A 27215-nucleotide genomic window follows, 5' to 3' on the forward strand; every position below is an offset into this window, starting at 1 on the left:
TTGTTCTTCAGTCCTGCTTATGAAGTTCTTACCAAGATTGTGTCATTCATTAATATTTTCTTATCTGGGCTTTGTTCTTAGGAACTTTCAGCACCGAAATGTTGGCGCACTGGTTGTGTATTGCGCTTTTGTGCGGCTCATTAAAATACCATTTTACAGTGATGTCATAGACACAGTGCAGTGACACACGCTGGCCTAGTGGGTTCGAATCTCCGTTGGGCATCTCTGTGTGGAGTTTGCATGTTCTCCCCGTGCGTGTGTGTGTTTTTTCCGGGTACTCCGGTTTCCTCCCACATTCCAAAAACATGCATGTTAGGTTCATTGGCGACTCTAAATTGTCCATAGGTATGAATACGAGTGTGGTCTATACGTGCACTGTGATTGGCTAGCGACCAGCCCAGGGTGTACCCCGCCTCTCGCCCAAAGTCAGCTGGGATAGGCTCCAGCATACCAGCGACCCTAGAGAGGATAAGTGGCATAGAAAATAGATGGATGGATGTCATAGACTGATGTCTTTTCATTTTATATTTTGGTAATTTACAGAGCACCTTTCATTTTAAAATAAATTCAATGCACCACCACTTCAACATTAATCAAGTTACTGCATAGCATTGCTATGAAGCGTCATTGCAATCGTCAACCAGTACACCATGAGGATGTGCATCCTGACGGAATGACGGGGCCAGACTGCAGTCTCGCTGTTCAACTTCGGGTGCAATTAATTGCCTGTTTGTGAAGAAAGTTGCATTATTACAATTTGAATCTAACAGTCTGATTTTTAAACTAAGTGTATGAGGACTAATGAGGACAGACCGGTTTCAGTGCACATAAATTGTCATTAATTTCCTAAAGTCTGATGGATATGGTTAAGAGTGTTGAGGTAAACGTCATGACGCAATGCGCGTTATTTCCGCTTCTTCTTCCTGTATCCAAAAACAACAACACCGGCAGATAATGAACGCCTTTGCTTCCGTTTTTGCGCTGTTACTGACCTACCCACTGCATGTAAATGTACTCAGTGTGTGCCCTTTATACTTCCGCGCAAGCCCACCAATGACCACCATGTGACCACGCCCTCCATACTCGGACAGCGACCCTGTCTCCTACAATAGAAATGGGCGATACTGCACAATTTGGTATCGATCACATAGCAAGTAAATGCACAGTCAATGTCGCCATTTTTTAAGATCATTGAAAGATTTTGTGATTTTTGCACCAAATTTGTTATTCATGATTATAATCTGTTTAAAAAAAACAGATTTTACAGGACACAGATTTTCTAAAAACAATGTTTTTTTTAAAATCAACAAACATATTTGTGAATAATTAAATAATATATAAATACAACAATATAAGACAATGTAAGAATATCAACAAAATAATACAATTATTCCCTTTTATTCCATAAAATTGTTTGAGCAAAATAACTAACAAAATCTATGAAATCCTCTGGCATTTCGTGCCCGAAACCCCTTCTGTGTTTAACAACGTATTCCCTGAATTTGTAAACAATATATAAATACAGTCAAGCCTCAGTTTTCATTCAAAAAGTTGACGAGAAAATGTTATGTCGAAGTTTAATTTTTTCAGCGTAGTTACGTCATGCTGGTAACATGCTTGTAAAAATGTTAACAGTAATTTTGTATTTTACAAAAATGTGCAAAAATCAATATGAATTTTTACTGTTTTAGGAAAATTAATGTAGGAAAAAGGTTCCTGGGTGATAAATAAAATAAGATGCACAGGCAGCAGTTACAACACAAATCCTTTATTAAACCACAGTTTCATGTCCATGTTCTTTGCGGTTCCATGCTACAGCATTCCCAAAATGCTAAAAACCGTGCTTTCGCTGGAGGAATACAGTAGGAAGTACAGGGATGAGTGTTGGCAACACTGGTAAAACAAAGCATCAACTTATTTTATGTCTGTGTGCCTTTGAAAGACACAAGTTAGGGTAACAGTTAAAAACACTAAAATCAGACTTGTATCACATGATTGAAGGAAAAGTGAGAAACCGTAAAAATATGGCTGACACCTTGCAGTAACTTTTAGTTGACTAATTGTAGTGACAAACCATAAAAGCTAGAGAGAAATACAGTGTTAGTCGAAGGGAAGACATCACTGAGTTCAGATGGTGACAATATGCAACATAAGTACGTAATATTTGATATATATATACTGTATCATAACATCTGTTTGGAACAAAGTGCACTTCTTGGCCATAGGTAACTACAAATATCATTATTCAATAACTGAATAATGATATTATCATAATGGGGGGGGGGGAAAAGTCCAGTGGTCATCCATGGTTGGCAATGGCATGTTTTGACGAGTTAGTACAAAGGAGAAAACATCCCAAATGAAGCTTCAAATACTGTGAATTACATTTTATACACTTTAAAAGTAGATGCAGCATTTTGTTGAAGAAGATGAACTTCAGTTCATTCGCATTCCTTGTTTGCGCGTTAATCATGCTTTGTTGCACGGTAGCTTCTACCACGCTGTAGGCATGCTGGCAATGGGCAGTGCCAAGCCACGGTCATTCTGTGTACATTTAAACATGCATCGGGCATCCCCTCAGCTGCGTATCGACTGACAAGCTCCATAAGATCGGCTTGTTGACACTCAACTGGAAACACGTGCAAGGCTTACACAACTGCATCACACCACATAAACATGTAACAAACATGTCATTTCTGCATTCTGCACCAGTGCAAAGATGCTTCAGCATTCGTCATCAGTGTATATTTCCACAATTGCCATCGTGTAAAATGTGCTTGCATTATTCCGTTATTCACTGCATTCTCATGAGGAAAAGTGAAGCTTTGTATTAAGAAAGTAAAAACATACACATTAATTAATTATCACTGTTTAACTTGTAAAAATGTTGAGGTGCAGAAGACTTGTGCTTTCAACCACACTGTGTTGATGAAGGATGGTGAAAAGATCAACTCACCATCTGGTGCTTCAAGTGGAATCCTAAGTCGTGTGATCATCAGTTCAGATTGGAATTATTTGCTGTACTCATTTTGATCACTTAAACAAGGGTAACCAATGAATAGGGCTGATGCCCAGCTGAAGGGGGCGTGGCCCCAGACGTTGGCCCTGTTTGCTGAGTTTACAAGTTTCCACCCTACAAAGTGCACGGGGACCATCACACTTCATCACACACACACACACACACACACACACACACACACACACACACGCGACTCACACCTACAGGAGGCAGCAGGCCCTGAACATGGTCACACCCGCCTGGGAGGTCACATGCAGGAGCACACTCTCGTTGGCGGACACAAACAAGACGGTGCCCCGCCGCAGGCTGACATCGGAGAGCGCGCCGGCGGATGCGGCAGTGGCATCTCCTTCGATGACCAGGAGGATGCTGGCACTGTCGACCGGCGCCACAGTGTACTGCTTCACGGGGGCCGGGACCTGGAGGAGGGATGACGATGGCGTTATTTTAGGGTTGTTTGCATCGTCTGTGTTTAAACAAGCGGGCAAAGCAACAATGGTGGACATCAGCTAAGTGAACATCTAAAGCAGGGGTACTGAATAAAAATAGGTCCAGATATAGAAATGTTCCTCATACTAACGTCCAGACTGAGTAGTGTCACGTGGGACGGCTTAACTTGCACGCAGTGTATTTCCTGATCTGATCAACCAGTACTGTAAGGTCTAAAAAAAGATGTGCAGGTCAAAATGGAAGTGCCCTGGTAAAACTTAAAATACCTAAATCATTTCTTGACTGTAGGCCCAGGTCTGTATAGCACGGCATCTGGGTCCGGACTGGAACCACAGTCTGCCAGTTAGTGATCCCTTGTCCAAAGGATTAATTCCACAAGTTTTACTTGTATGTTTTTGTGCTGCCACCACAATGGTACCCGTCATGGTAGCATAGAACCCTGAATTGAACTTCCAGCCAACATAGGCAAGGATCTGCCTGCTCATACGTTTTACTAGATTGTCTCAAATAATCATAATGAAGAAGATTAATCTTGTCAGCTGTGGTCTCTCACCTGTATCCTCATGACGGTGAAGTCTGGCACAGGGGGGTCATAGACAGTGACACATGGGTCGGAGCTGTCCTGGACTGACGGGAAAATTTTGGCGGCAGAAGGGGCCGGGATGTAGTTGAGCATCTCACACAGCGTGTTGACGTCGATGTATTTCGGGGTCAGGCCGGCTCTCACCGTGTTGTCGGAGCACGCCATACACTCGATGCAATCTGACATCAAACAGCGTTACACAAATTCTACTTGCATTTATGGCTGAACAATAAATCCAAACATTTACTACAATTGTACAAGCATTCAAGGTCAAGTCCAAGGTCCTCGATAAAGTGCATGCAGAAAGTATTCACAGCACTTCACTTTTTCCACATTTTATGCTAGTCTTACTCTAAAATGGAATCAATGTATTTTTCTCCTTAAAATTTACACACAGCACCCCAAAATAAAAATATTATATTTTTTAATGTTTGGGGGGGGAGAATAAATCACCTGGACATAAGTATTCACAACCTTTGCCGTGAAGTTCAAAATTAAGCCTAGGTGTATCCTGTTTCCACTGATCCTCTTTGAGATGTTTCTACATCTTCATTAGAGTTCACCTGATGATGACTGCATGTCATCGCACAAACCAAGCATGAAGCAGATCTCCAAGAAAGGATTGTCCCGAGGAACAATCTGGAGAAGTACAGAAATATTTCTGCTGCTTCGAAGGTTCCAATGAGCACAGTGGCCTCCATCAAAAGGAAGAATTTTGCAACCACCTGAACTCTTCCGAGAACTGACCAGGTGTCTGAGCCAACGGGAGAGATGGCCCTTAAGCCTCATTTACACTTGCATGCATATTGTCCCCGCAGCGGTACACAATTTTGCGTGCCAATGAGTAAATAGGTGTGAAGTATGTGTAAACTGGGTGGGGCTGCCTGAAACGTTCAAAATTTGTGGTACGCATAATTTCCATGAACGCACCGCAACCTATGCCTAAACAATGCGGACGTTGCGTATGAAGTTGTATCTCATTCACATGAAGGGGTTAACTTTTCCACCACCTCTCGTCGGGGCACGTCACGGGGAATTCTCAAGTAATTTCTGTAGCCTCTTGAATTTTCTTTTTGAATTTCTGTTTATAAGTGATCATAATGCCCAAAGCGATGTCTTGTAGTCAGCCATTCTCTCTCCCACACTGTCCTTTTTTTCTAATTTATGCCTCCTCCCTGCTCTTTGTGCATGATATAGACTTAACTTTCTTCTCTAGAGTTCAACATCTTGTAAGGCCCTTGCAAATATAGCCATGAACAAAGGTGGGGCTTATGCCTGCTGTTGCGTGGCGTCACAAGGGACAAAGCGGGACCTAATAATGCCACGACTGCGGGAAGTTGGTGGTGACAACGCATACCAGTGCAAAAACAATGTGGGAGTGTGATCATTTTGTGCCAATACGCACCATTTTCAGTCACAAATTGCATGCCAAGTGCATAATTTATGTCTAAACAGAATGCAAACAGTGCACGAACTACTCTTCACACTTTTCAGGCATGCCATAAATAAATGACACGCATTTCCATGGAAAATTACGGGATAATGTGGAGGCAAAACGCAAACAGGTGTAAACACCGCTATTACCAGCAGCTCTGTGGAATTTTCAGGCACTTGTTCAATCTCAGCCTGAGCCTGGAGAAAGTCCCGGCCCTGTGGAAGACCTCCTGTGTGGTCCCGATACCAAAGACACCGCGTCCCAAGGAGCCTAACCACTTCAGGCCTGTTGCCTTGACCTCTCACCTGATGAAGACCATGGAAAGGATTATCCTGCAGCACCTGCGACCCCTGGTGGGGACTCAGCTGGACCCCCTGCAGTTTGCTTACCGGCCTGGGATCGGAGTGGACGACGCAGTGATCTACCTGCTGCACAGATCACTGCTACACCTGGAGGACAGCGGGAGCGCTGTGAGGGTCATGTTTTTTGACTTCTCCAGTGCCTTTAACACCATCCAGCCGTCACTACTCAGAGTGAAAGTGGAGAGTGTGGGAGTAGACCAACACCTGACTGCATAGGTTATAGACTACCTCACCAACAGACCCCAGTATGTGAGGCTCCGTCACTGTGTGTCTGACGTGGTACTCTGCAGCACAGGTGCCCCTCAGGGTACGGTGCGCTCCCCTTTCCTCTTCACCCTCTACACCTCGGACTTCACACACAACTCCACACAGTGTCACATCCAGAAGTTCTCCGACGACACAGCCATCGTTGGTTGTGTTTCAGAGGGGAATGATCTGGAATACAGGATGGTCATCAGGGACTTTGTCAGCTGGAGTGAGCTTAACCAGCTGCAACTCAACACCAGCAAGACAAAGGAGATGATCATTAACTTCCAAAGGAAAACATCTCACTTCACACCGGTGAACATCCAGGGAGCGGACATAGAGTTGGTAGACAGCTACAAATTCCTGGGTGTTCACCTTAACAACAAGCTGGACTGGTCCGTCAACACCCACGCCCTCTACAAGAAGGGCCAGAGTCGCCTCCACCTGCTGAGGAGACTGAGGTCCTTTGGTGTGTGCAGGACTCTCTTACGGACCTTTTATGACTCTGTGGTGGCTTCAGCCATCTTCTATGCTGTGGGCTGCTGGAGAGGGGGCAGCACGGACAGGGACAGGAGCAGGATCAATAGACTGATCAGGAGAGCGAGCTCTGTCCTGGACGGTCCTCTGGACTCCGTGGAGGAAGTGGGGGAGAGAAGGATGTTGGCTAAGCTGACATCCATCATGGACAACACCTCTCACCCCCTACATGACACTGCGGGTTCCCTTAGCAGCTCCTTCAGCAGCAGACTGTTACACCCACGGTGTAAGGAGAGGTTCCGCAGGTCCTTCATACCGACCGCTGTCAGGCTCTACAACACCTGCACCACCTGAACCATGTTGTAGACACTATGCTTTCTTTACACTGTTCTCTTTACTTGTCTTGCTGCTGTAACAAGTGAATTTCCCTGCTGTGGGATTATAAAGTACAATACAATACAATACCAGGGAGGTGACCAAGAGGCCGATGGTCACACTGATAATGCTTCAGCATTCCTCTTTCCTCCATGAGTGACCCAGCCAGTACACACACATGAAATCAATTGAACATCTCTGGAGAGATGTGAAAATGGCTGTGCACTAATGCTTCCCATCCAATCAGATTGGAGCTTGAGAGGCGCTGCAAAGAGGAATGGGTGAAACTGCCCAAAGATAAGTGCGCCAAGCGTGTGGCATCATATTCAAAAAGACTTGAGCAATGTACTGAGCAAAGGTTGTGAATACTTATGTACATGTGATATCTTATTATTAGTATTTTTTAAATAAATTTCCAAACATTTCAAAAAAACATTTTTCATGTTGTGAGGTGTTGCATGTAGAATTTCAAGAAAACAAAAATTATTGATTCAATTTTGGAATAAGGCTGTCACATAAAATGTGGAAAAAGTGAAGAGCTGTGAACACAATATACAGAACAATAACATATTAGGATATGTGGCCATTTGACAGACAGGAAAACTGTTCCAGTTACAAGTCAGACAAACTTAATTTACCAGATAGAAGGCCAGGAGTCATTCAGTCGAGCGAAACGTGACTGACCTCCGTACAGGTACGCGTGAGGCTCACTGGCTCCAAGGAACATGGCCTGGTTTGGTTCCAATGCCACATAATTGAGGAAGTAGATGGAGAAGCAGCCAATGTCTCCAGGGTACTGGGAATGGAGGCGAAGCAATAGCTCACCATTGCTGCTGGATGTGTCCTTGTCTGCCGCGCCTTAACAGACACACATCCACGAGAAGAAATTTTATTTTTACAAGAATCCGTACCTTCAACATTCCCTGGCACTTTACATACATAACACACTACATGAGGATATCAACTATGATCAGATAAAAGAGGTGGTTAGGAATACTGCCACTCTTTGTGTACTGTAGTTTTCCTGAAGTTCTGGGGGCATACATGACGTCACTGAATTGGCAGCAACCAGGAGTGCAGTTAATTCAGGCCTTACCAGTTTGCATGATCAATATCATAACTTCATCACAATTAAAGCAGGAATTTCCATATATTGTTGGCCTTACAGCATATGCTGTTACAAGCACGCAAATGTTAAAGCTTTTTAAATGTCATAAGGCACTATACTCACCCTCTTCAGTGACTCTCTTCACCAGCATGTTAAGCTGATCTACAAACACTTTCTTCTCACAATTCATCATCCTGGTGAAGCACTTCTTCAAGGCCTGCCTGGTGCGAACTGCATCTCCCACGCTGCACCGCAGCTCCTCTGCTGCCTCTTTGCCCACCAGTGCGTGGAACTCTGGGACAGCTGATGTATTGCATGAAGATATCAGTTTCAAGGTTTTATTACGGTTCAGTACATACTGTACCTCGGTTTTAATGTCACGGTTCAGTTCATTGGAGGTACATACTAAGGGAACAAAATGTAAAACATAAAACTGCTTACAGCTTTATTGATTATTAAAATAAAATAAAAATACAGATATAGCATAAAAATTAAAGGATGAGGCAGTGGGGCACTTTGATCAATTTAGCTCATTAAGGAAATTAAAAAAAAAAAAAAGGACTGGGCTGCATACTGTAGTTTTTGGCCGCTTTTAGGCGCACTCCCTGGCCTTGTGGAGGTGCATTGCAGTGCTACATGTACACTACCTTCCCCTCACAAAGTGATACAACCCTAGTTTTTATCATGTCATGAATCCGCTTCACCTAAAAACCTGTCTGACATCCAATTAAAAGTTGTCCCAAAGACTTACATTTGAGGAATCCAAGGATCTCCTCCACTGGCCTAAAGCCACAGAGGCCCTGGAAGTAAGTGAGCGCAATGGCCATTTCTGGCTTGTGGTTGTCGTCTGGGTAGTGCTCCGGAAACTGAGTGTGGAGACGAGCAGCTAACTCCTAAATAGACCAAACAGTGAGACAGAAAAAAAACATATCTGCATTCATGAAGTTACTTAGCTTAAATACCATGGCCACGTAGCATTTTCATTTAGCATTGCTAAGACTAATGATGCCTAGGCATGGGCCGGTATGAGATTCTGACGGTATGATAACCTTGGACAAAAACGTCAAGTCAAGTCAAATTTATTTTAAACCACATAATACTGTATAACACAATGAAAGTGGAACATATGTATTTAAAAGAAATGTAAAGAAACAAAAATAACAGAATTATTTCTAAATAAATCATAAATAAATAAAATATCGATCTCAATGCAGTCTACTGTGGCGAATCACAACACAAATATTTTTTGTAAAATAAATAAATAAGCAAAATGCAAAGAAATGCAATCAAGTGGCTAAGTCACAAAATAAATCTTTTTGCAAAAAACAGGTCACACTATTCAAGAAACTTCCCTTTCCGGGTTCATGTGAATGTCGTTAGCAACTACATCGTTAAGTGGTTGTTGCTTTTTGTTCAGTGGAGAGTAAATGCTTATACCACTTATCCTTCACTCCTGTCTCCTTCTCAATCACATCTCCACTTTTGGTGACCCTTGATGTGAGTAATATGTCGACCAACAAAAGCAACAACAGCGTGGCTGTACTGGCAGTGCTAATGAGACAGCTAACGCTGGTGCTATCTATGCCCGACTTTTGGAAACACAGCACAAGCATGTGGTTTCAACACATCGAAGCCCAGTTCCGACTGTAAGGAATAACACAGGACGTGACAAAGTATTTCCACAAAGTGGCCACGCTGGACCTCCACCTACTCTCATATCGTAGGAACGGTATGATGCAAAATTTTAGTGGTTTTGAAACGGTGACTTTCTCAGCTTGAAACCGGTAACCTAATGATGTCATTCAATAATGGCAGAGTGGGTGTTATACGTGTGTGTACTCACTCTGTTTGGATGAGCCTGAATGGACAAAGCTGTGTTGACTGACAGGACTTTGAAAAGGAACGGCAGCTGACCCTGGAAGGTGTCCTTGACTTTGGAGCCCAGGCATGCTGGGAAGTGTGCGATCCACTGACCCAGTGTGGTCTGTGCTATCCTGTTGTCTTTAATCTGGGAGTCTCCTTTTGGGTGGGCACCCATCCACAGCTGTTAGAGGGGGAAAACATTTGCATTTGACTCATCTTCTTTAAAATATATCACCTTTGTTTGGAGTTTGTGGCAGAAGTCAAGGAAGCAGTTCCCCCTGCTTGACAAATACTGTGGATCATCTAAAGCAGTGGTCCCGAACCCTCTGGGTCATTTGGTACCGGACCGCACAGAAAGAAAAAATAATTTCCATTATTTAATTTTTTTAACGTTTTATTTTGAAAATTGGCCAGATTGTTTCTGTTACATCCGTCTCACTTGACACATGTCCATCATGCATGTGCTAACTTTATCTCATGGCGCACAGATAGACTACTACTGTATTTTAACATTTTTCTTTCACCTATTTGGTCTCAAATGCTGATACTATGTGGGATTGCATAAAGGTAAGTTTTGATGACTTATTGAGTGCTAATGTGCACTTTTGTCTCTAGTTAATTCATGTTAGCACACTGCCTTTTACCACACACGTCAAACAGCGATGTAATAATCTTTCTGGAAAAACTTGGCTGGAACTTGAACTGGTGGGTCGGCATTCATTTTGTGCTTTTAATTTGATGTTATTCATGTCTTTGTTTTACACATAACAACATAACATAAATTAGATCGCTATAATGTACGACCCACCAACCCCCCGGTCCGCGGGAGATTTGTGGGAACACGAGCCAGTCCGTGGGTCAAAATAGGTTGGGGACCACTGATCTAAAGTCAAACACCCTGCCAGTCGCACGACTTCACCTTTTGAGGTTCCACTGTTGACATTGTACAATTTCTAGTGTCTCCCTCATTTATCCTCCAGCGGAAACATTACTTAAGAAAGTGGGGTCCACACCTTTTCAACCAAGGACCACATACAGAGTAAATAATGATGCAGGGGCCACTTTGATCTTACAGTAGATCCCTGCTATTTGCAGGTGTTACGTTCTCAGACAATGATCATGGAGACCCTACAAGCATTGACAGCCATTTAAATCTACCACCAACATTGTAGGGTTTTATTTCATCTACAAGTTTGTCTTTTTTTGCCAACTTATTTTTATTGCTAACAAAAAAAAAACAAACATCTTCCTCTGTGCTTGTCTTATCATGCAGTTTTCAGACACCTGATGTTATATTGCCACCTCGGGCTACCACTTTTGTTCTCACTTATGTTAACATGTCTGATGTATTATGATGCTGTACATGCTATGCTTTATTATTAGAAATGACTACCAACTTTATTATGGGTGAATGATATGGGTTTTCTGCGAAAAAAAAAAGAATGGCTTTTACCATGCACAAATGGGTGGGTTTTCGCTCAAATAAAAAATATGATTCTTGAGAAGAAACCCATGAATAATATGCAGGAATCTACTACATTCACTTTTATTTTATTTTTTATTACACATACAAAAAACACTCGAGTGTAGGTCAAGATATGCTAACCTGTTAAAATATTTCAGTGATTATTAGGGATGCTCCAATCAGGGTTTTATGCTGCCGATTCAGATACCGATCATCCAGGACTGAAATCGGCCAATACCGATCACATGAATTAATTATACACTTTTCAATTTATTTATAATGAGTGCTATTGGCCAGGGTGCCGTATAATGGGGAACGGTCAGGACAATTCAAAGGTCCCTTGCTGCCAGGGGACCCAACAAAAATGAGTAATTCATTAATAAAGGGGGAGTCAAAGCGATTTTTTCATTGGACTCAGAATTCCTGGCTGCACCTCTGCTACTGGCTATATGATATTTAAAAAAAAGGAACCATAAAATCACATTATTTAGACAAAAACATATTCGACTTACTTTTTGAAGAGAACGTATATCACTGCGTGGTGAAACTTTCAGCGCACTTGGCGATTCAGTGTCCTCCACTGCTGAGAAAGCGTGCTCATCTTGTCCGATGAAGTCAATTATTTTTCGAGTTATTAGCCTAGCCTTCTGACTGCCACGCGCATACAGTACGTGCGAGTGTTAGCCACATGGCTGCCTTAGCTGCCGTCTGAATGATGATGACACCGAGAGCATCCAAAACTCACCATAGTCTGTCAATTGTTTGTTCTTCATTAAGGCTTTTTACGTGCTACCCCCGCAAATAGTTTCTGTAGTTTCTGATAGTATGTCACGTGACATTCATGGTGTGCTGCAAGGAAATGTCACCACGGTGGTAAACGGAACTGATGACCTTCAAAACAAACACAGCAGGGCTCCCATGTGCTAAATACAGACCATACATAAATAAAACCCTCTGGCTCAAACTAGTAACACCTCATTTCATGCCGTGTTGTTTTATCTGCTTGTGCTTAGGGGCAGTCATGAGCAACGTTGTTCCATGTACCTCTGCGTAAGGTTTGCCATCCTCGATGACAGCCAGTGGGTCTCCACCAACCACCAGTTTGGCCACCTCGCTGTCCAGCCCCACCTTTCCCCACGCGTAATTCTGCACTGCACAGGTCAGGGGAAACACTGCACGGGAGTCAAATGCAGTAATGAGAGTTATGTTGTGCACAAAAACAAAATAGGAACCAGGTATGTGGGAGAATCATGAAGTAACCCACAATATAATACTATCGCGACAGTTTCTGCTGAATAACAATAGTGTGTCAGTGCAACAGTCTGATAACACAAAAGCTATTATGCACTATATCAGCGTGAACATGAAGAATGGAAAAAGCCATGAATGATAATATACACCAGTGTATGAGCGCATGCAAGCATTTGGCTACCATTGCTGCAACGCCATCTAACATTCCACTTTTCCCCCAGTTATTTGGTGTCCGTGTGGCAGAGGTAAGCCGATGCGGTGGGGCTGCGGTCGTTGGAAGAATCGCTGACTGAACACTAAGATAGCGTCATTCATTGCAAGGTCCACCTGACAAGTTAGCTAACATGCATCCACATCACTGTTCTTAAAAGTGTCTGATTACTAAATAACAATGACACAGAGAGTGTTTGAGTTAATAAAATCCATATAGCCTAGCAAACGAAACCTCAGCAGATTGAATGGCTTAAATAAGTTGCACAGGAGAAAATCGCCTCACCTCTTACTTCCTCCATGACGCTGACGTATCTGGAAATCAGGTGGTGACGTCACGAAAATTGTTTCAGAGTACAAGCTACGGTGGCCGACAGGGACAAACGGGCAGCAATGACCAAAACGCGACAAAACCACAAATGCTGCAAAACACCATACACATACGCAAATAGAAACTAAACTTTAAAATGCTGGAATCACATGAAATTTGAAGTTTGCATGTTCTCCCCGTGCGTGCGTGGGTTTTCTTCGGTACGGTTTCCTCCAACATTCCAAAACATGCATGTTAGGTTAATTGACGACTCTAATTTGTCCATAGGTATGAATATGAGCATGAATGATTGTTTGTCTATATGTGCCCTACAACTGGCTGGCGACCAGTCCAGGGTGTACCCCGCCTCTCGCCCAAAGTCAGCTGGAATAGGCTCCAGCATACCCCGGACCCTGATGAGGATAAGCGGCATAGAAGATGGATGTATGCTAAAACCCCTCACAAACCTCCAAAAACTACTGCATGAAAGATATGCTGCATGTTAACAGACCAAAATGTAATAATGTATGTAGTTAAAAAAGTGAAATGTGGTGAAGTACTTATTCTAATACAGGTAATTATTTAAAGGTCTTAAAGGGCGCATGACACCAAAACACATGTTAATTTTATTTTCGATCCTGGGGGATCTCCTCCCAGATCTGGACCAGGGCATCACTGCGGTACCTTGATGCATGGAGGAGATTCCAGGAGACAGGTAGTTACTCCAGGAGAGCTGGACAGGGCCGTAGAAGGTCCTTCAACCCTCAGCAGGATCGGTATCTGCTCCTTTGTGCAAGGAGGAACAGAATGAGCACTGCCAGAGCCCTACAAAATGACCTCCAGCAGGCCACTGGTGTGAATGTTTCTGACCAAACAATCAGAAACAGGCTCCATGAGGGTGGCCTGAGGGCCCGACGTCCTGTAGTGGGCCCTGTGGTCACTGCCCAGCACCGTAGAGCTCGATTGGCATTTGCCATAGACCACCAGAATTCTCAACTACACCACTGGTGCCCTGTGCTCTTCACTGATGAGAGCAAGTTCAACCTGAGCACATGCGACAGACGTGAAAGGAGATGCCGTGGAGAACGTTATGCTGCCTGCAACATCATTCAGCATGACCGGTTTGGTGGTGGGTCAGTGATGGTCTGGGGAGGCATATCCCTGGAAGGACGCACAGACCTCTACTGGTTAGATAATGGCACCCTGACTGCTATTAGGTATCTGGATAAAATCCTTGGACCCATTGTCAGAACCTCATTTTCATTTCTATCAAATTATGTGGCATAATTTTGTTACTAATACATCACCCACTTATTATCAGGAAAGATATTCAAGATAATTTTTTCCCCAGTTTAGATCTGATGTGTTTTTGAAGTGTTCCTCTAATTTTTCTTCGGTATACATGTATTTGTCCATCCATCCATTTTCTATACTGCTTCTCCTCATTAGGGTCGCGGGGGCATGCTGGAGCCTATCCCAGCTGACTTCAGGCGACAGGCGGGGTACACCCTGGACTGGTCGCCAGCCAATCCCAGACAAACAAACAATCATTCACACTCACATTCATACCGATGGACAATTTAGAGTCTCCAGTTAACCTCACCTGCATGTTTTTTGAAGGTGGGAGGAAGCTGGAGTACCCGGAGAAAACCCACACGCACACGGGGAGAACATGCAAACTCCACACAGAAATGCCCAAGGGAGAATCGAACCCAAGTCTTCCCGCCAAGCTGTTACTATGTTGGCCAACGTGCTAACCACTAAACCACCGTGCGGCCACAAGTATTTGTATATGTTACATATATTACATATGCACTGTTTTTATTCCACGTTCTTCATTTGAATGAAGCCATTTACATTGGCTTTGTCTGCCCATATCCTTAATTTTCATACATTTTGTTTTATTCCAACAACTCTCCGGGCATGTTAATCTTTTGATATGATTTAACTTCGTTATTAGATCACAAGCTGAAATGTTCTTTGAGCCCCTTCTTTATGAACCTTAATTGATATGATCATATGATTACATTATGAGTATGATTCATTATTGCATGATTATTGCTCGTTCAGCCTATATTGCTTATAATTCATATGATTAACTGTTATGAATGATTCCTGTGACTGGTATTGTACAACACTACAAACACTTGTTTCCAAATGTAAAATGCAAAAACACTATAGAGCAATTAATAAATGTTGCATCAAATGTAATTTTCGGGATACACGAATGTGGATTTGTGCGTGGCGCGTTGACGTCATTGTCCGTTTGTCTGACTGCGCCTGCGCAGGAAACTTCAGTCGAGGAAGTGGATTGAAGAGGCAACTTCAGCTGCAGAGAGGAGTTCGATGTTTATTCCACGCTCACAAAGGATTAAATAACCGGGAGTATTTTAAAAACATGTCGCATTTTGATGACAACCCATTTGCCGAGCCCGCTGGTGTCAACCCTTTCAATGTAAGTTCTTTATTTTGTGCTACAGTGAGGCTAAACGGACGAGCTTAGCGGCTGTCATTCTTGAGACGGTCGCCACTAGCCAGCACGTCAGGAAACTTGTTGGGTGGATGGTGGTAGGCGGGGGTTAGGATGCTCTCGTGTCTGCTATTGGACCAAATACTCAAAACTGACAGAACGTCAACCAATCAGGTGACTTGAATCGGAAAGCGGGTGGAGTATCTTTTGGCGCAGTTGCAGGAAGTTAAACGAGCAAACGAGGAATGAGTGGCAAACTTTTTTTAACCGCCTTGCTACGCCATGTTTAGAAAGATTTCTGACAAAATGTACATATTCATATTTCTATATTTATATGCCAAATTAATTTGCATTGTTTTAGTTGTGAAATTTGGCACCCCCCCAAACCTATAAGGTCGTAATTATTCATGTAGCTAACGGATGATGGTCACTGAGTAAAAAAATACCGTCACTGTGCGTTTTAGGGGTTCGTAAATGTAGTTGAATCCTGTGAGCTCAAAGTACTCATTTAATGGCCAATGTTCAGAAACAGTCTGCAAAGCTTCATGTGCTTCTCTCAATGATAGGAGCCAATTAAGCCATAAACCCATTAACCTATTACGTTTCTGCTTCAGTTCAGAATTTTTATGAAGGCCTCACTCTCACCAAAATACACGCAGGAAAGAAGAATGCAGCTTTTAATGCACATGGGGCCAACAACATCAGTGTCTTGCACGTGCCCATCATAATGTTTGTGTGTCTGAGTAGATTTTGATAATTACACTGTGAAACACGTCAACAGTCCAGGAGAAAAAAATATCCTACAGAGTGATTTGTGCAGCAATGCAGTTAACACCGTACTTTGTCACAGATCAGAGCTGTGCATGTCTGTTTGATTGTTGGGTGGGGAGATGACGTTAAATAAATAACCTGGCAGCAGCTGGTACTGTATATGGTCCTGAGCCTCTCACTTCCTGTCCAGAAGGCAGGAATCTCATTTGTGAGAATAAACAGTTACATGTTTGTATGCGCACATAAGCATCAATAGCTATGGTGATACTATCGAATATCCTCTGCTGTTGATTTGTACTGTGGTCTCTAACTTCCCGTTACTTGTTTTCTTCGTTATCTTTGGTGTCAGCAAAAAAAAACACATTGAAGGCAGGAGAAGATTTTTTTGTAGCCTCGCACAGATATTTTAGCGTGAGAAAGGTGGAGCTTTTATGGACAACGGAGTGGCTTTCTGTATTTTTTTTTATGGATGGGAACACCTGGGCATAATACAGTGCAACATCTTAAGCCGGACTATCTGCTCTGCAGCAATGATTGATTGACCTCCAATTTGTTTGGTTGTAAAAAAAAAAAAATGACGTAGGAATTAATGGAATTAGTGATTAATTAAGCTGTAAGTGTCGCAGTTTGTTACAGGTCTATAAAATGAACACCTCTAGCAGTTTCATTTGCATTGTTATTAAAATGCCAAAGTCAAATGACTTGTCTGTAGCTGCTGATTGTAGTGGATAATGGCTATGTCCCAAAGTTCGATGCACTCTCATCGAGCTCCATCCCAATAACGAGTTTTATGAAAATAAGCCTTGTGGTTTTTGCATAAGCATTCTGAAAGACAGACAGGGCAATGGAAGTGTATCGTCCTGTTCAAGCTTACACAGGAATGTTCCTTTGTTACCGAAGGAGTACTGTCTGACGCGTGGCTTTTAGGCGATATAATCAGTCACGGACATCCAGACATATGTGTGTTAAATTCACACTTATAGCTGTATTTTCTTCCATGCTAAGTCCATCATTAAAAGGTCCAGTGCACCAACGTGTAAAAAATATCCATACAGTCCAACAAACAATTTCCCTCCAACCACGGTAAAAGACTGTTGCTTTGCCCCAATAACAACACCCAAAATACATCACAGCCTTAAAGGGATAGTTTGGATTTTTTTTTTACATAAAGTTGTATGACATCCCAGGGCAGCATTGTAACTGGGAGGGTGATGATGTCCTCATCTAATTTGCATAATTAGCCATGACACATGTATGTTATTTTTATGTCTCAGTCAAAATTCATTGATAATGCATCAAATAAATGATTGCATGGGACACAGGAAGTGAAACATGAAGAAAATGTGCTTCCACTTTTCTGGGAAGGCTTTCGACAAGATTTTGGAGTGTGTCCAGGTCACTGATGTTGGACCTGTTCTGGTTCTTATGCACCAGTGAGACCTAAGCTTGGTGCACTGTCAACAGACAAGGAACATCCCCAAAGTGTTCCCACATAGTTTAGTGTATAGCAGTCCAACGTGTCTAAGATGAAGATGAAGAAGAAGAATTCCGATTCAGGGACAACTTTGGACTCCACAGTTGTTTGATTGATTTTTTATCCCCTTAATATAAATCATATCCTAAAGGAGACAGTCAGGTCTTCAAAGCATTGCAGCCTGCTCTATTCAATCTGATTGTGTGATTTGTTGAGATAAGCTGAATGATAGATGCTTTAATTTGATTCCAGGACCCAGCTGTCACTCAGGTGACAAACTCCAGCATAGAACCAATTGAGCAGTACAACCCTTTCCCTGCCACAGTAAGACCACTGCCTCCTTTTCTTATGTTTTATCTGCATTTCTTCGTCCTGCTTTAATTTTAAATTAAACCATTGTAATTTAATTATTGCCTTTTTTTTTTGTAGAGCCTGGCAAGTCAGACCACTCCAGCCTCTACCCAGCCCTACCAGCCGGCAGTGTTACAGCCTTCTACAGAGCCCAGTCCACAGGTGAACCACACAACATACATCAACACTTGTTCATACGCTCATAAAACCTTTGTAACTTTTATCAAATACAGCCGTCCCTCACTATACTGCGGTTCGAACAGTGCTCCCTCACTCTATCGCGTAAATAAATAAATAAATGATTGCTGTTTCATGGCCTATTATTAGTATAAAAAAATATTGAAAGACAAGTCATATGTCGTATAATGGTTTAGAGCTGCAACAATTAATTGATGAATTGACAATTAATCCATTATCCAATTAATGATTATTCAATTAATCGATTAATCGTTTAATATAAAAATGTACTGTAAATATTGTGATTTCAGCCTCCCAAATGTGACAATAAATGCGACTCGTCATCCATGAAAGCAAACCTATTATCTTTGTTTTTCAGGCAAAACAAGATAGTCTCACATATCAGCTTTGACTTGGAAAAAGAGCAATTGACATTTTTGCTTCTCTCCAATATCTTGCAAAGCAAACCACTGCAGAGATGTGTGCGTAGAGTGTGCCTAAGAATATTCCCACACAAAGTATGGGATTTATCCACCTGTAGTCGTGCGTAGGAAAACGCGTACATTTACGTGCAACTCTTACCATACGTACATACAAAACCTTGTGGTAGAACATTGAAACTACAAATAGCAATGGCTGTGCCTGACCATCAAACAAGGCATCGTTCCTCCTCCCATTGCAGACAGGCCAATGCCAAACGCAAAGCCTGCCCCTGAAGTTGATTTATTTGTTATTTCTTATTTATTGGAGATGCACGTTTATACTTATACTTAGTGTTTATACTTATAGTTATACTTACATATCTTTACTTCAATTTCGGTGTCGGACAAATTCCTCTTGCTCGCCCTCTTTGCTATGGTTTTGGGGAGAGAAAAAGTCCATTCATGCATTGTTAAAGGGATTGCTGCTAAGAGATGAAAATTAAAAATGTGTGTTTTAAAAAAAAAAATCAGATTAATCAAAAAAATATTCGACCTTTTAATGGGTTATTAAAATAATCGTTACTTTCAGCCCTATTCTGGTTACTAGGTGTCTGTAATGTTATATTGATGAGACATGACATCACCTTCCCACTGCATGAAAGAGTGGAAAAAAAGGTTATTCTCCCATTCCGTGTGGAAGTGTTAAGTTTTTGGCATCTTACTTTGTCCTTCCTCACTTCGTTTGAAGCACTTTCTTAAGTTTAGAGTAAGTCAATTGGAGAGGCTACCTAGTTAGTTCGCTAGCTTGTTATGCTAGCGGCAGCTGTCTTTTATGTCCTTGCAGTGACTATAGGGGTGTTATTTCATGTCTACAGCGCTCTAATAATGTTAAAACAGTACTCAGAAAGTCACAAACAGGTTTTCTATGCTCCAACTACGAAAATATTCCTTTTATTAATGTTGAGTCCTACTTCATGGAAATTTACTTATCGCAGTTGCGTCCTGAACCAATTAACAGTGATTAATGAGGGACGACTGTACAGTCATTTGCTCATCATGTACTGGTTTGATGTGTGCGTTCCTTTCTGCCGTCCTACACTGCTTCCCCGGGTAGCATCAGTTTGCACAACATTATCCATCCATCCATTTTCTATGCCGCTTCTCCTCATTTGGGTCGCAGGGGTATGCTGGAATCTATCCCAGCTGACTTCGGGCGACAGGTGGGGTACACCCTGGACTGGTCGCCAGCCAATTGAAGGGCACATATACAGTAGACAAACAACCATTCACACTCACATTCATACCTATGGACAATTTAGAGTGGCCAATTAACCTAACATGCATGTTTTTGGGATGTGGGGAGAAACGGGTAGAACACAGAAATGTCCAGCGGCGATTCAAACCCTTATTTTTTTTATATACAGTATATTAACAGAGTTCTTGTCATGCATGCGTTAAGAGACATGATGCCTACTTACCTACCCACAAAAAAAACAGACATAGATGGTAATCGTAATAGTAGAATTAATTTAAAACAAGCTTCAAGTCACATTGAAGTACATCACCTTTACACTTGCACAATTCAACCTGTCCGAAAAGGAGTAGGAAGAATCAGAGCTTATTTAATTCTACCCCTTCTCCATGTCTGAGTCCCTGTGTTTAACATGTACCAACTTACCATTTTTTTTAAATAAAAGGATACAAAGTGTAGTAGTGAAGCTAATAGTTTGTAGATGGCTTGTTCAAATATAAAAAAAATTACTGTGACAAAAAAAGAAAAGAAAAATAAAACAGTATATTGACGATAATGCTGCCCTTTTCTTGTGTACACAAAGTGGCCGTTGTGTATGCTGTTCCTATAAAGGACCATAGATTTATGGTCCTTGAACAGGTTTCACTGTGAAGAGGTCTCACTGTTGTATGCAATGTGTCTGGGACTTTGCTACGGAGATGTTCCTCCCTGCATCGCCACACTTAAAAGGAGCATGCCTTTTCCAATAAACCCTTTTCCTAACCCCCTTCCTCCCTACTTTTCCCAGGCGGCTGCTGCTGCAGCGCAGACCAACCTGCTGAGGCAGCAGGAGGAGCTGGAGAGGAAAGCTGCTGAGCTGGACCGCAGAGAGCAGGCGCTCCAGAATCGAGGCACAGGTTAGGAGAGACAAGCACCACCCTCTCCTGTCTGCCCCTCTGCACCACCAATACTATCACAACACAATTCATCATTATAGCATTTATTTTAAATTACAGCCGAATAAACAAATAAAAAAAAACAATGATACATAAACAACTGCCTGCGTATTGTATTTTGCTTTTATTTTAACTTAATCTTGTTCCCGTCTTGTCAGGGAAAGAAAACAACTGGCCTCCGCTCCCCAAAAGTTTTCCCATCAAGCCGTGTTTTTATCAAGACTTCTCAGAGGAGATCCCCACCGAGTACCAGAGAGTGTGCAAGATGATGTACTACCTCTGGATGTGTGAGTGTTCTCACGTAATGTCATGAATAATACTAAACAATATTAGTTATGGTTAAAAATAGAGTGTTCTTTAATGTAACATCTGGGATTGACACATTGGTAAATACAAATGGACAACAGTAAATGTACTGTAGGTTTGTTACATTTGCAACTTTTTAGACTTGTACTGTATATATGTTTAAAATGAACTCCTATTCTGCATGATATGGAAGTGCTATATCATGAAGTTGGTGTGTTTTTAAGCTATCCTTGTTTTAAGTTTTATACCACTACTAAACTGAACTCAGTGGTCGGTCCAGCGATGACCACTGCTCAGTACCATTGCTTGCTTTGTCTTGAAAATGGCAGCCCAAACATGTTTTTTTTAAACATGAAAACGAAGTCGTGTATCTAAACCTGAGTAAGGCACGAATGGAAAGCAGTATTTCCCACAGGACTGTATCTGTTGGTGGCATTGGGTTGGGGCCGTGTCATCGCCTTTATTACATAATTGGCCATGACGCAAATACAGGTGTTGGTTTAATTTTGTGCCGTGTTAGAGGGATTAGGGATTTTGAAACATTCCTGATGTTGGCTGGGATTCATGTAAGTGTGCACTGATTTCAAAGATAGTGTACACAACATAGTACAGGTACATCTAATATCTTACTATGTTGATGAACACATGTGTTGCCAAAGTTAGTAAGTTGTGGTATGTGCATGTTAGGTTAATTGGAGACTTTAAATTGTCCATGGGTGTGCATGTGAGTGTGAATAATTGTTTGTCCATACAGTATGTGCCCTGCAACCAGTCCAGAGTGTAGCCTGCCTCTTGCAGATGTACAGAATGCAGATTTACCGTGTACACACTTGCAGATTTATGGAGTATGTTATTGACTCCTGCTTGCCTTCCTGCAGTCAACTGTGTGGCACTCTTCCTCAACATGCTGGCATGTCTAGCTGTCTTCATTGCGGCTCTTTCTAACGGTACGGATTTTGGCCTCTCCATCCTCTGGCTCATCCTCTTCGCTCCCTGCTCCTTCCTCTGCTGGTACCGGCCCGTCTACAAGGCCTTCAAGTGAGTTAGCGGGGAATAGGAATCATTTTTGTGTCATTGTATTTATTCACCTTTATTTTAATTACATTTTTAATAATTACAGTAATTATGTCCTCACTGAGTGTGTACTGTGTCCAGGGTCATAACGTTGGAGATACACTCAAAGCATTGGTGACATATTCTTGTCTTCTTCTCTGTTTAGGACTGACAGCTCCTTCAGCTTCTTCTTCTTCTTCTTTGTCTTTTTCTGCCAAGTGGTTATCTTCATCATCCAGTCTGTGGGCATCCCCAAGTGGGGAAACAGGTGGGTCTTAAAACTACTGTGTTCATTTTTAAGCCAAACAACAAACTTTGCTGCCATTGTTATTGAATTCCACTGAGTAGTGACCGGAAAGTCGGGTTTATACTTCTGCGATAAGGCTCCTCCTCCCCCTCCAAACCCTTAGTTTGATGTGCACCTCCAAAGAAATATAACCTCACATCAGGCGGATGCAGGCCATCAAGGTAGTGATTGGTCGGCTTTTAGTACATTATTTTGTGTGTGTATATACTACTCGTTCAGGGGGCATACAGCCCACTTTCGCAAACGCCTTCTCCAATTTTGGATCAACATTTGCAATAAAAGTGACTGTTGTAACACATCGATTTGATCCAATTCCAATAAGGTTCTCCGGTTCTCTTTAATTACCATTTTTCACGAGCAACGAAAGATGCTAACAAGCTAAATACTCGATTAGTGTCTCACTGAGTTGACTCTCTGGAAAACACTGGTCCTAGTGTTTTGGTGGAGAATTGCACAGCATACTTCCAACCCCGACACAGAACTTCCAAACTAAAAGGATGGTGTAGTGACTACGCATAAGTCTAAACCAGGCTCAAATGACCAGCAGCTATCTATTATTACTATTTATTATTATTTCTGGATTAATTTATCTCTGAGTATGTGATGTTAAGATAGCTACGGTCTTTCTCCTTTTCCTCTCTGTTGAGATTTTGTATCTTTCAGCCTCTCCTTTGACTGTGTCTCTGGAAGTGTGTTTGAAAGAAATGATAAACCGATGCACCTGGCCAACATTGTAACTGGGCCTTATAGGTGGAGCACATGATTAGTCCAAAGGTCTGTTATCCAAGAGGAAGGTGACTTCAGGCTACGGGTGTTTGGCAGTTAGTTAGTTAGTCCTTTTGTAGTCTGGAAAATAAGTATTTGCTCCCTGGCTGAAGTTTACCACCTTACAAAGATATGAACAGCCCAGAATTTTTATTGTAACAGAGAATGTAAAAAACAAAAAGAAAAAAAAATTAAAAAAATAACATTAAATAGAGGTTATAAATTAATTTGTATTTGATCCAACTTGCTAGCATTCTGGCCTCCACAGATCGTTTATGTGTCCATCAAGTACATAAATTAGTCCTGTCCCTTTTAAGAAAATACTCTTTACATATATGGATAAAAGACCTGTCACAAAAACAGTCTCTTCCATTCAAACCTCTCCAACACCATGGGCAAGACCAAATAGCTGAGGGAGGGAGGGACCAGCCCAGAATTACATGTGTGGAGCTGGTTAATGATATCAAAGGAGAAAGGGAGAGCAAGGCCAGCAGTGCCTGGACCTGAAGAAGAACCTAGGCAAGAAACTGAAACAGAGGTTGAGTCAGAAGTTGCAGCTGTGAGATAACATCGACACCTTTTCTCTTCTGCAATGAGAGCTTCTTCTCTGGGGTTCAACATCTTGTGGGTCCCTTGCATAGCCTGCCATAGTGTGAAAGGACAAAGCGGGACCAAATAATGCCATGAGAGCTTCACGAATGGTGGAAGTGGTGGTGGCGGCAATGCATACCCATGTGGGAACAATGCATGGCATGCATATTATGTCATACACTAGATGTACAGTAAATAGTACTTGACTTAGGTGTAAATAAGTTGTGCGGCAGCATTTGCCAATGTGCACCATTACCATGGCGAATTTTGGGACAATGCAGAGGCTAAATTTGTGTCAAAGTGGCTTTAGTTACACACTTTGCTGTAATGGATTGAGATGTTGGGCCTTCCGACGATCAATACTTGAATGACTCAGACAAAGCTTGGGAGAATGTGATGTGGTCATAAGAGACCAAATTTAAGCTCTGAGGCATCAAGTGGACTGGATGTGTTTGGAGACACAAATGGTAAATATGAACCCAACAACACCATCTTGACTGTAAAACATGAAAAAGCATCTTTACTGACTATTCTTCTAAACCTGAAATGTCAACCATGTGTTGGCCGCAGTGGTTGGATCGCCGCCTTCTCGGTCATCAGCAGCAACAAGGCAGTGGGCGCCATCGTGATTATTGTGGCTATCCTTTTCACCATCTGTGCCGTGATATCTGTCATCCTCCTCAAGATGGTAAGACTACAGTGCCTCATCAGAACACTTTTGAGATTTCACACCAATATTCTAAATATTCCACTTGTAGAGCGTTAAAACCTGATGTAAAAATATATTCATACATCGATCAGTACTCGGGAATCAGTATCAGTATTCAATGGTTCCAATGTGTGTTTATGTGGTATCAAATATTAATTTCTTTAATAATAAAACCTCAACATTTTTCAATTGAACATATTTATTTCTCCATATATAAACTTGAACAAATATGTCAAAATAACATTAAACTGTTTGTATTGTAACATTGCAGTTGTTTCACTTTTTTTTAAACCCTTAACTACAAATATGCAGGGTTTTTTTTCTTAATAACTAAAATTGTAATTAATTTTAATATAAATGTTGGTTGTTGTTGGTCCCTGCCAACTTCATCCGTTCAGTCTCAGCTCTATTCGACCAGAGTGACAGATTGTCGGCCTGATATGGTGCACCCCTATATGATTCTAAGTCTTTCCTGTAATTACAAAGGCAAACAGTGTGGATTATGTAGACATGGCACTGGAGGCAGCGACACAGGAGACTGAAGTGTAGTTGTAGCAGGAGCCTGACGACCAGACTAAAGGCTAATTGTGACTCACATGCTGTCCTGTTGCGATCCATTATTCGTGAGGTTTCCCCATTGAATGTAAACCCTGTGTATAACAGGGATCTGCTATAGTCTGAAATGTCGGTTTATCCTGAATGTAGTGCAAGGAAGCCAACAGAGCTACTAGCTAATGTTGTGTTCTTGTGCAGGTTCACAGCATGTACCGCCGGACTGGGGCCAGCTTCCAGAAAGCCCAGCAGGAGTTCTCTCAAGGCATCTTCACCAACAAAACATTCCAAACTGCCGCAGCCGGTGCGGCATCCTCCGCGGCCCAGGGAGCATTCCAGGGAAACAACTAGCCGCGCTCTGCTGCTAAGTTAATAGAACAGGTCAAGGTCTGCAAATCATCAGGTGAGGGTTGATTAAGTGAGAAAAGTAGAAGATGGGAGATATTCTGGCTTCAGTTAAAAATCCAACCTTATAATATGTTGACCTTGAGCAAGATGAGGCTGCACTCATAGACACCAACCCTTCCCCCTGCACCCCAACCATTATTTTGAAGCGAAAGAACCACACCAGGTGCATTGTGGGTGGACAGAGATGTTGACTGATGATATCACTTCGTCTTGGCTTTGTATATTTTGTGTGCACATTTTGGCGATGCTACCTTCAGTGTACCGTGTGAGTACAAGTGTGCGTGCAGGTGTGTGTGGCGTGTTTTTTTTTCTCATAAGTGTGACCAAGCCCGTTTCTTCTTTGTGTCATTGATCGGCCATTTAAAAAGTCCTCATTGCTTCACATATTCAAGTCTAATGGAGAAGAACTATAATACAGAAATTCTTATACTGTCATTTCAAATTGACCTTGCCTTATAAGTTGTACAAAACAGCAAATGTCATATTTAAGTGATAAATATCCCTCAAACCTTCAAGATAAGCCAAAACACACTGCATTACTTTAAAATGGCTTGCTATCATTTGAAGTTGTTGGCTTAAAATCATAACAAAAATGCATGGAGAAAACATTCAATATTACTTGTAGAAGCTCAATTTGATGTACCTTTTGCATTTTCACTCTCCATTTACAATTCTAAAAATAACACTTTGTCAATGGATATATATTTTCTACAGTATTCGGTTTCTCACTGACAAATGTATATCATGAGATGTATCACATGTGATTGTATTTTAACCAGAATTCAAAGACAGTTCAATTAATGAACGTAAAAGTTACAAAAATGTAAATCCAGCATCCAGATTGTTAAACAATATCTTTTTGCCTTAATTCATACTGTCTTGGAGAACAGACGTCAGTGCCTTTGTTGTGAAAGATTTACTGTAGCATCTAATAATAAAATGCTTGCCTTTCAACACTTGATGGAGCTTTGCCTTTTCTCCACATCACTTGTCATTTTTAATAGGATTGGGCAACACTGCAGATGATGGTGTCAATTCAATACCAAGTACATACAGGGCCGCAATTACAGATACCAATAATGACTGCGATACTTTTTATTATTAGATATTATTCACGATCTTAGAAGGATTTTGTGATTTTTACTTGAATTCGTTCATTGTGATTATAATCACAGTAAACCACAGGACAATGATTTTACGCAAAAAAAATGGACTAATTTGTGACCAATTTAACAATGTATAAATACATTATAAGACATTGTAACAGTATTAGCAAAAAAATACAATTATTCCCTTTTGTTATATTCATATTCAGCAAAATAAAGTCAATAGTGCAAAACAAGTAAAGAAAAGTAAACTACTATTGACCGTTACTCAAATCCAAGCTTTCCTGTGTCCAAAAATGTATTCCCTGACTTTGTAAACAATATAACAACGTGAATACAGTGGTGCCTTGGTTACCATCATTAATCAGTTCCAGAAGGTCCGACTCAAACCAAAACAGACTCTAAACAAATC

At 41.7% G+C, this 27215-nt stretch overlaps 2 protein-coding genes across 4 annotated transcripts; one reads left to right on the forward strand and one right to left on the reverse strand.

Annotated features, from left to right (window-relative positions):
* Nucleotides 1–1761: 1761 nt before the first annotated feature.
* On the reverse strand, nt 1762–13176 carry mpi (mannose phosphate isomerase). 3 transcript variants are annotated; one of them, XM_054777563.1, is made up of 8 exons: nt 13131–13176; nt 12428–12555; nt 9899–10099; nt 8807–8948; nt 8179–8358; nt 7773–7805; nt 4023–4231; nt 1762–3438 (listed from the first exon to the last, which is right to left on the reverse strand). In XM_054777563.1, exons 1-8 carry the CDS (start codon nt 13144–13146, stop codon nt 3220–3222), a joined length of 1128 nt encoding a protein of 375 aa, XP_054633538.1. In that variant the 5' UTR covers nt 13147–13176; the 3' UTR covers nt 1762–3219. The 3 variants fall into 3 exon arrangements, with proteins under 3 accessions (XP_054633538.1, XP_054633537.1, XP_054633539.1); XM_054777562.1 differs by having other exon boundaries at nt 7632–7805; XM_054777564.1 differs by lacking the exon at nt 1762–3438 and having other exon boundaries at nt 4098–4231; nt 7586–7805.
* Nucleotides 13177–15439: 2263 nt separating this feature from the next.
* On the forward strand, nt 15440–26651 carry scamp2 (secretory carrier membrane protein 2). The gene is made up of 9 exons (XM_054777731.1): nt 15440–15609; nt 18122–18193; nt 18299–18382; nt 20859–20967; nt 21165–21293; nt 22191–22350; nt 22532–22633; nt 24599–24716; nt 25491–26651. The coding sequence occupies exons 1-9, from the start codon at nt 15553–15555 to the stop codon at nt 25638–25640; spliced, it is 981 nt and encodes a 326-aa protein (XP_054633706.1). The 5' UTR covers nt 15440–15552; the 3' UTR covers nt 25641–26651.
* The last annotated feature ends 564 nt before the right edge of the window (nt 26652–27215 follow it).

The sequence above is a fragment of the Dunckerocampus dactyliophorus genome, chromosome 5 (genome assembly GCF_027744805.1).
Source record: "Dunckerocampus dactyliophorus isolate RoL2022-P2 chromosome 5, RoL_Ddac_1.1, whole genome shotgun sequence".
NCBI classification, from domain to species: domain Eukaryota; kingdom Metazoa; phylum Chordata; class Actinopteri; order Syngnathiformes; family Syngnathidae; genus Dunckerocampus; species Dunckerocampus dactyliophorus.

What these genes read in the sequence shown, in the direction of transcription:
- mpi (XM_054777562.1), bottom strand. An exon ending in ATGGCAAACCTTACGCAGAG is followed by an intron (nt 10,100 to 12,427) that starts GTACATGGAACA and finishes CCCCTCTAACAG; the next exon opens with CTGTGGATGGGTGCCCACCC. An exon ending in GATCCTTGGATTCCTCAAAT is followed by an intron (nt 8,359 to 8,806) that starts GTAAGTCTTTGG and finishes GCAATACATCAG; the next exon opens with CTGTCCCAGAGTTCCACGCA.
- scamp2 (XM_054777731.1), top strand. Translation starts at nt 15,553, where the DNA reads ATGTCGCATTTTGATGACAACCCATTTGCCGAGCCCGCTGGTGTCAAC. An exon ending in GATGTACTACCTCTGGATGT is followed by an intron (nt 21,294 to 22,190) that starts GTGAGTGTTCTC and finishes GCCTTCCTGCAG; the next exon opens with TCAACTGTGTGGCACTCTTC. An exon ending in CCCGTCTACAAGGCCTTCAA is followed by an intron (nt 22,351 to 22,531) that starts GTGAGTTAGCGG and finishes TTCTCTGTTTAG; the next exon opens with GACTGACAGCTCCTTCAGCT.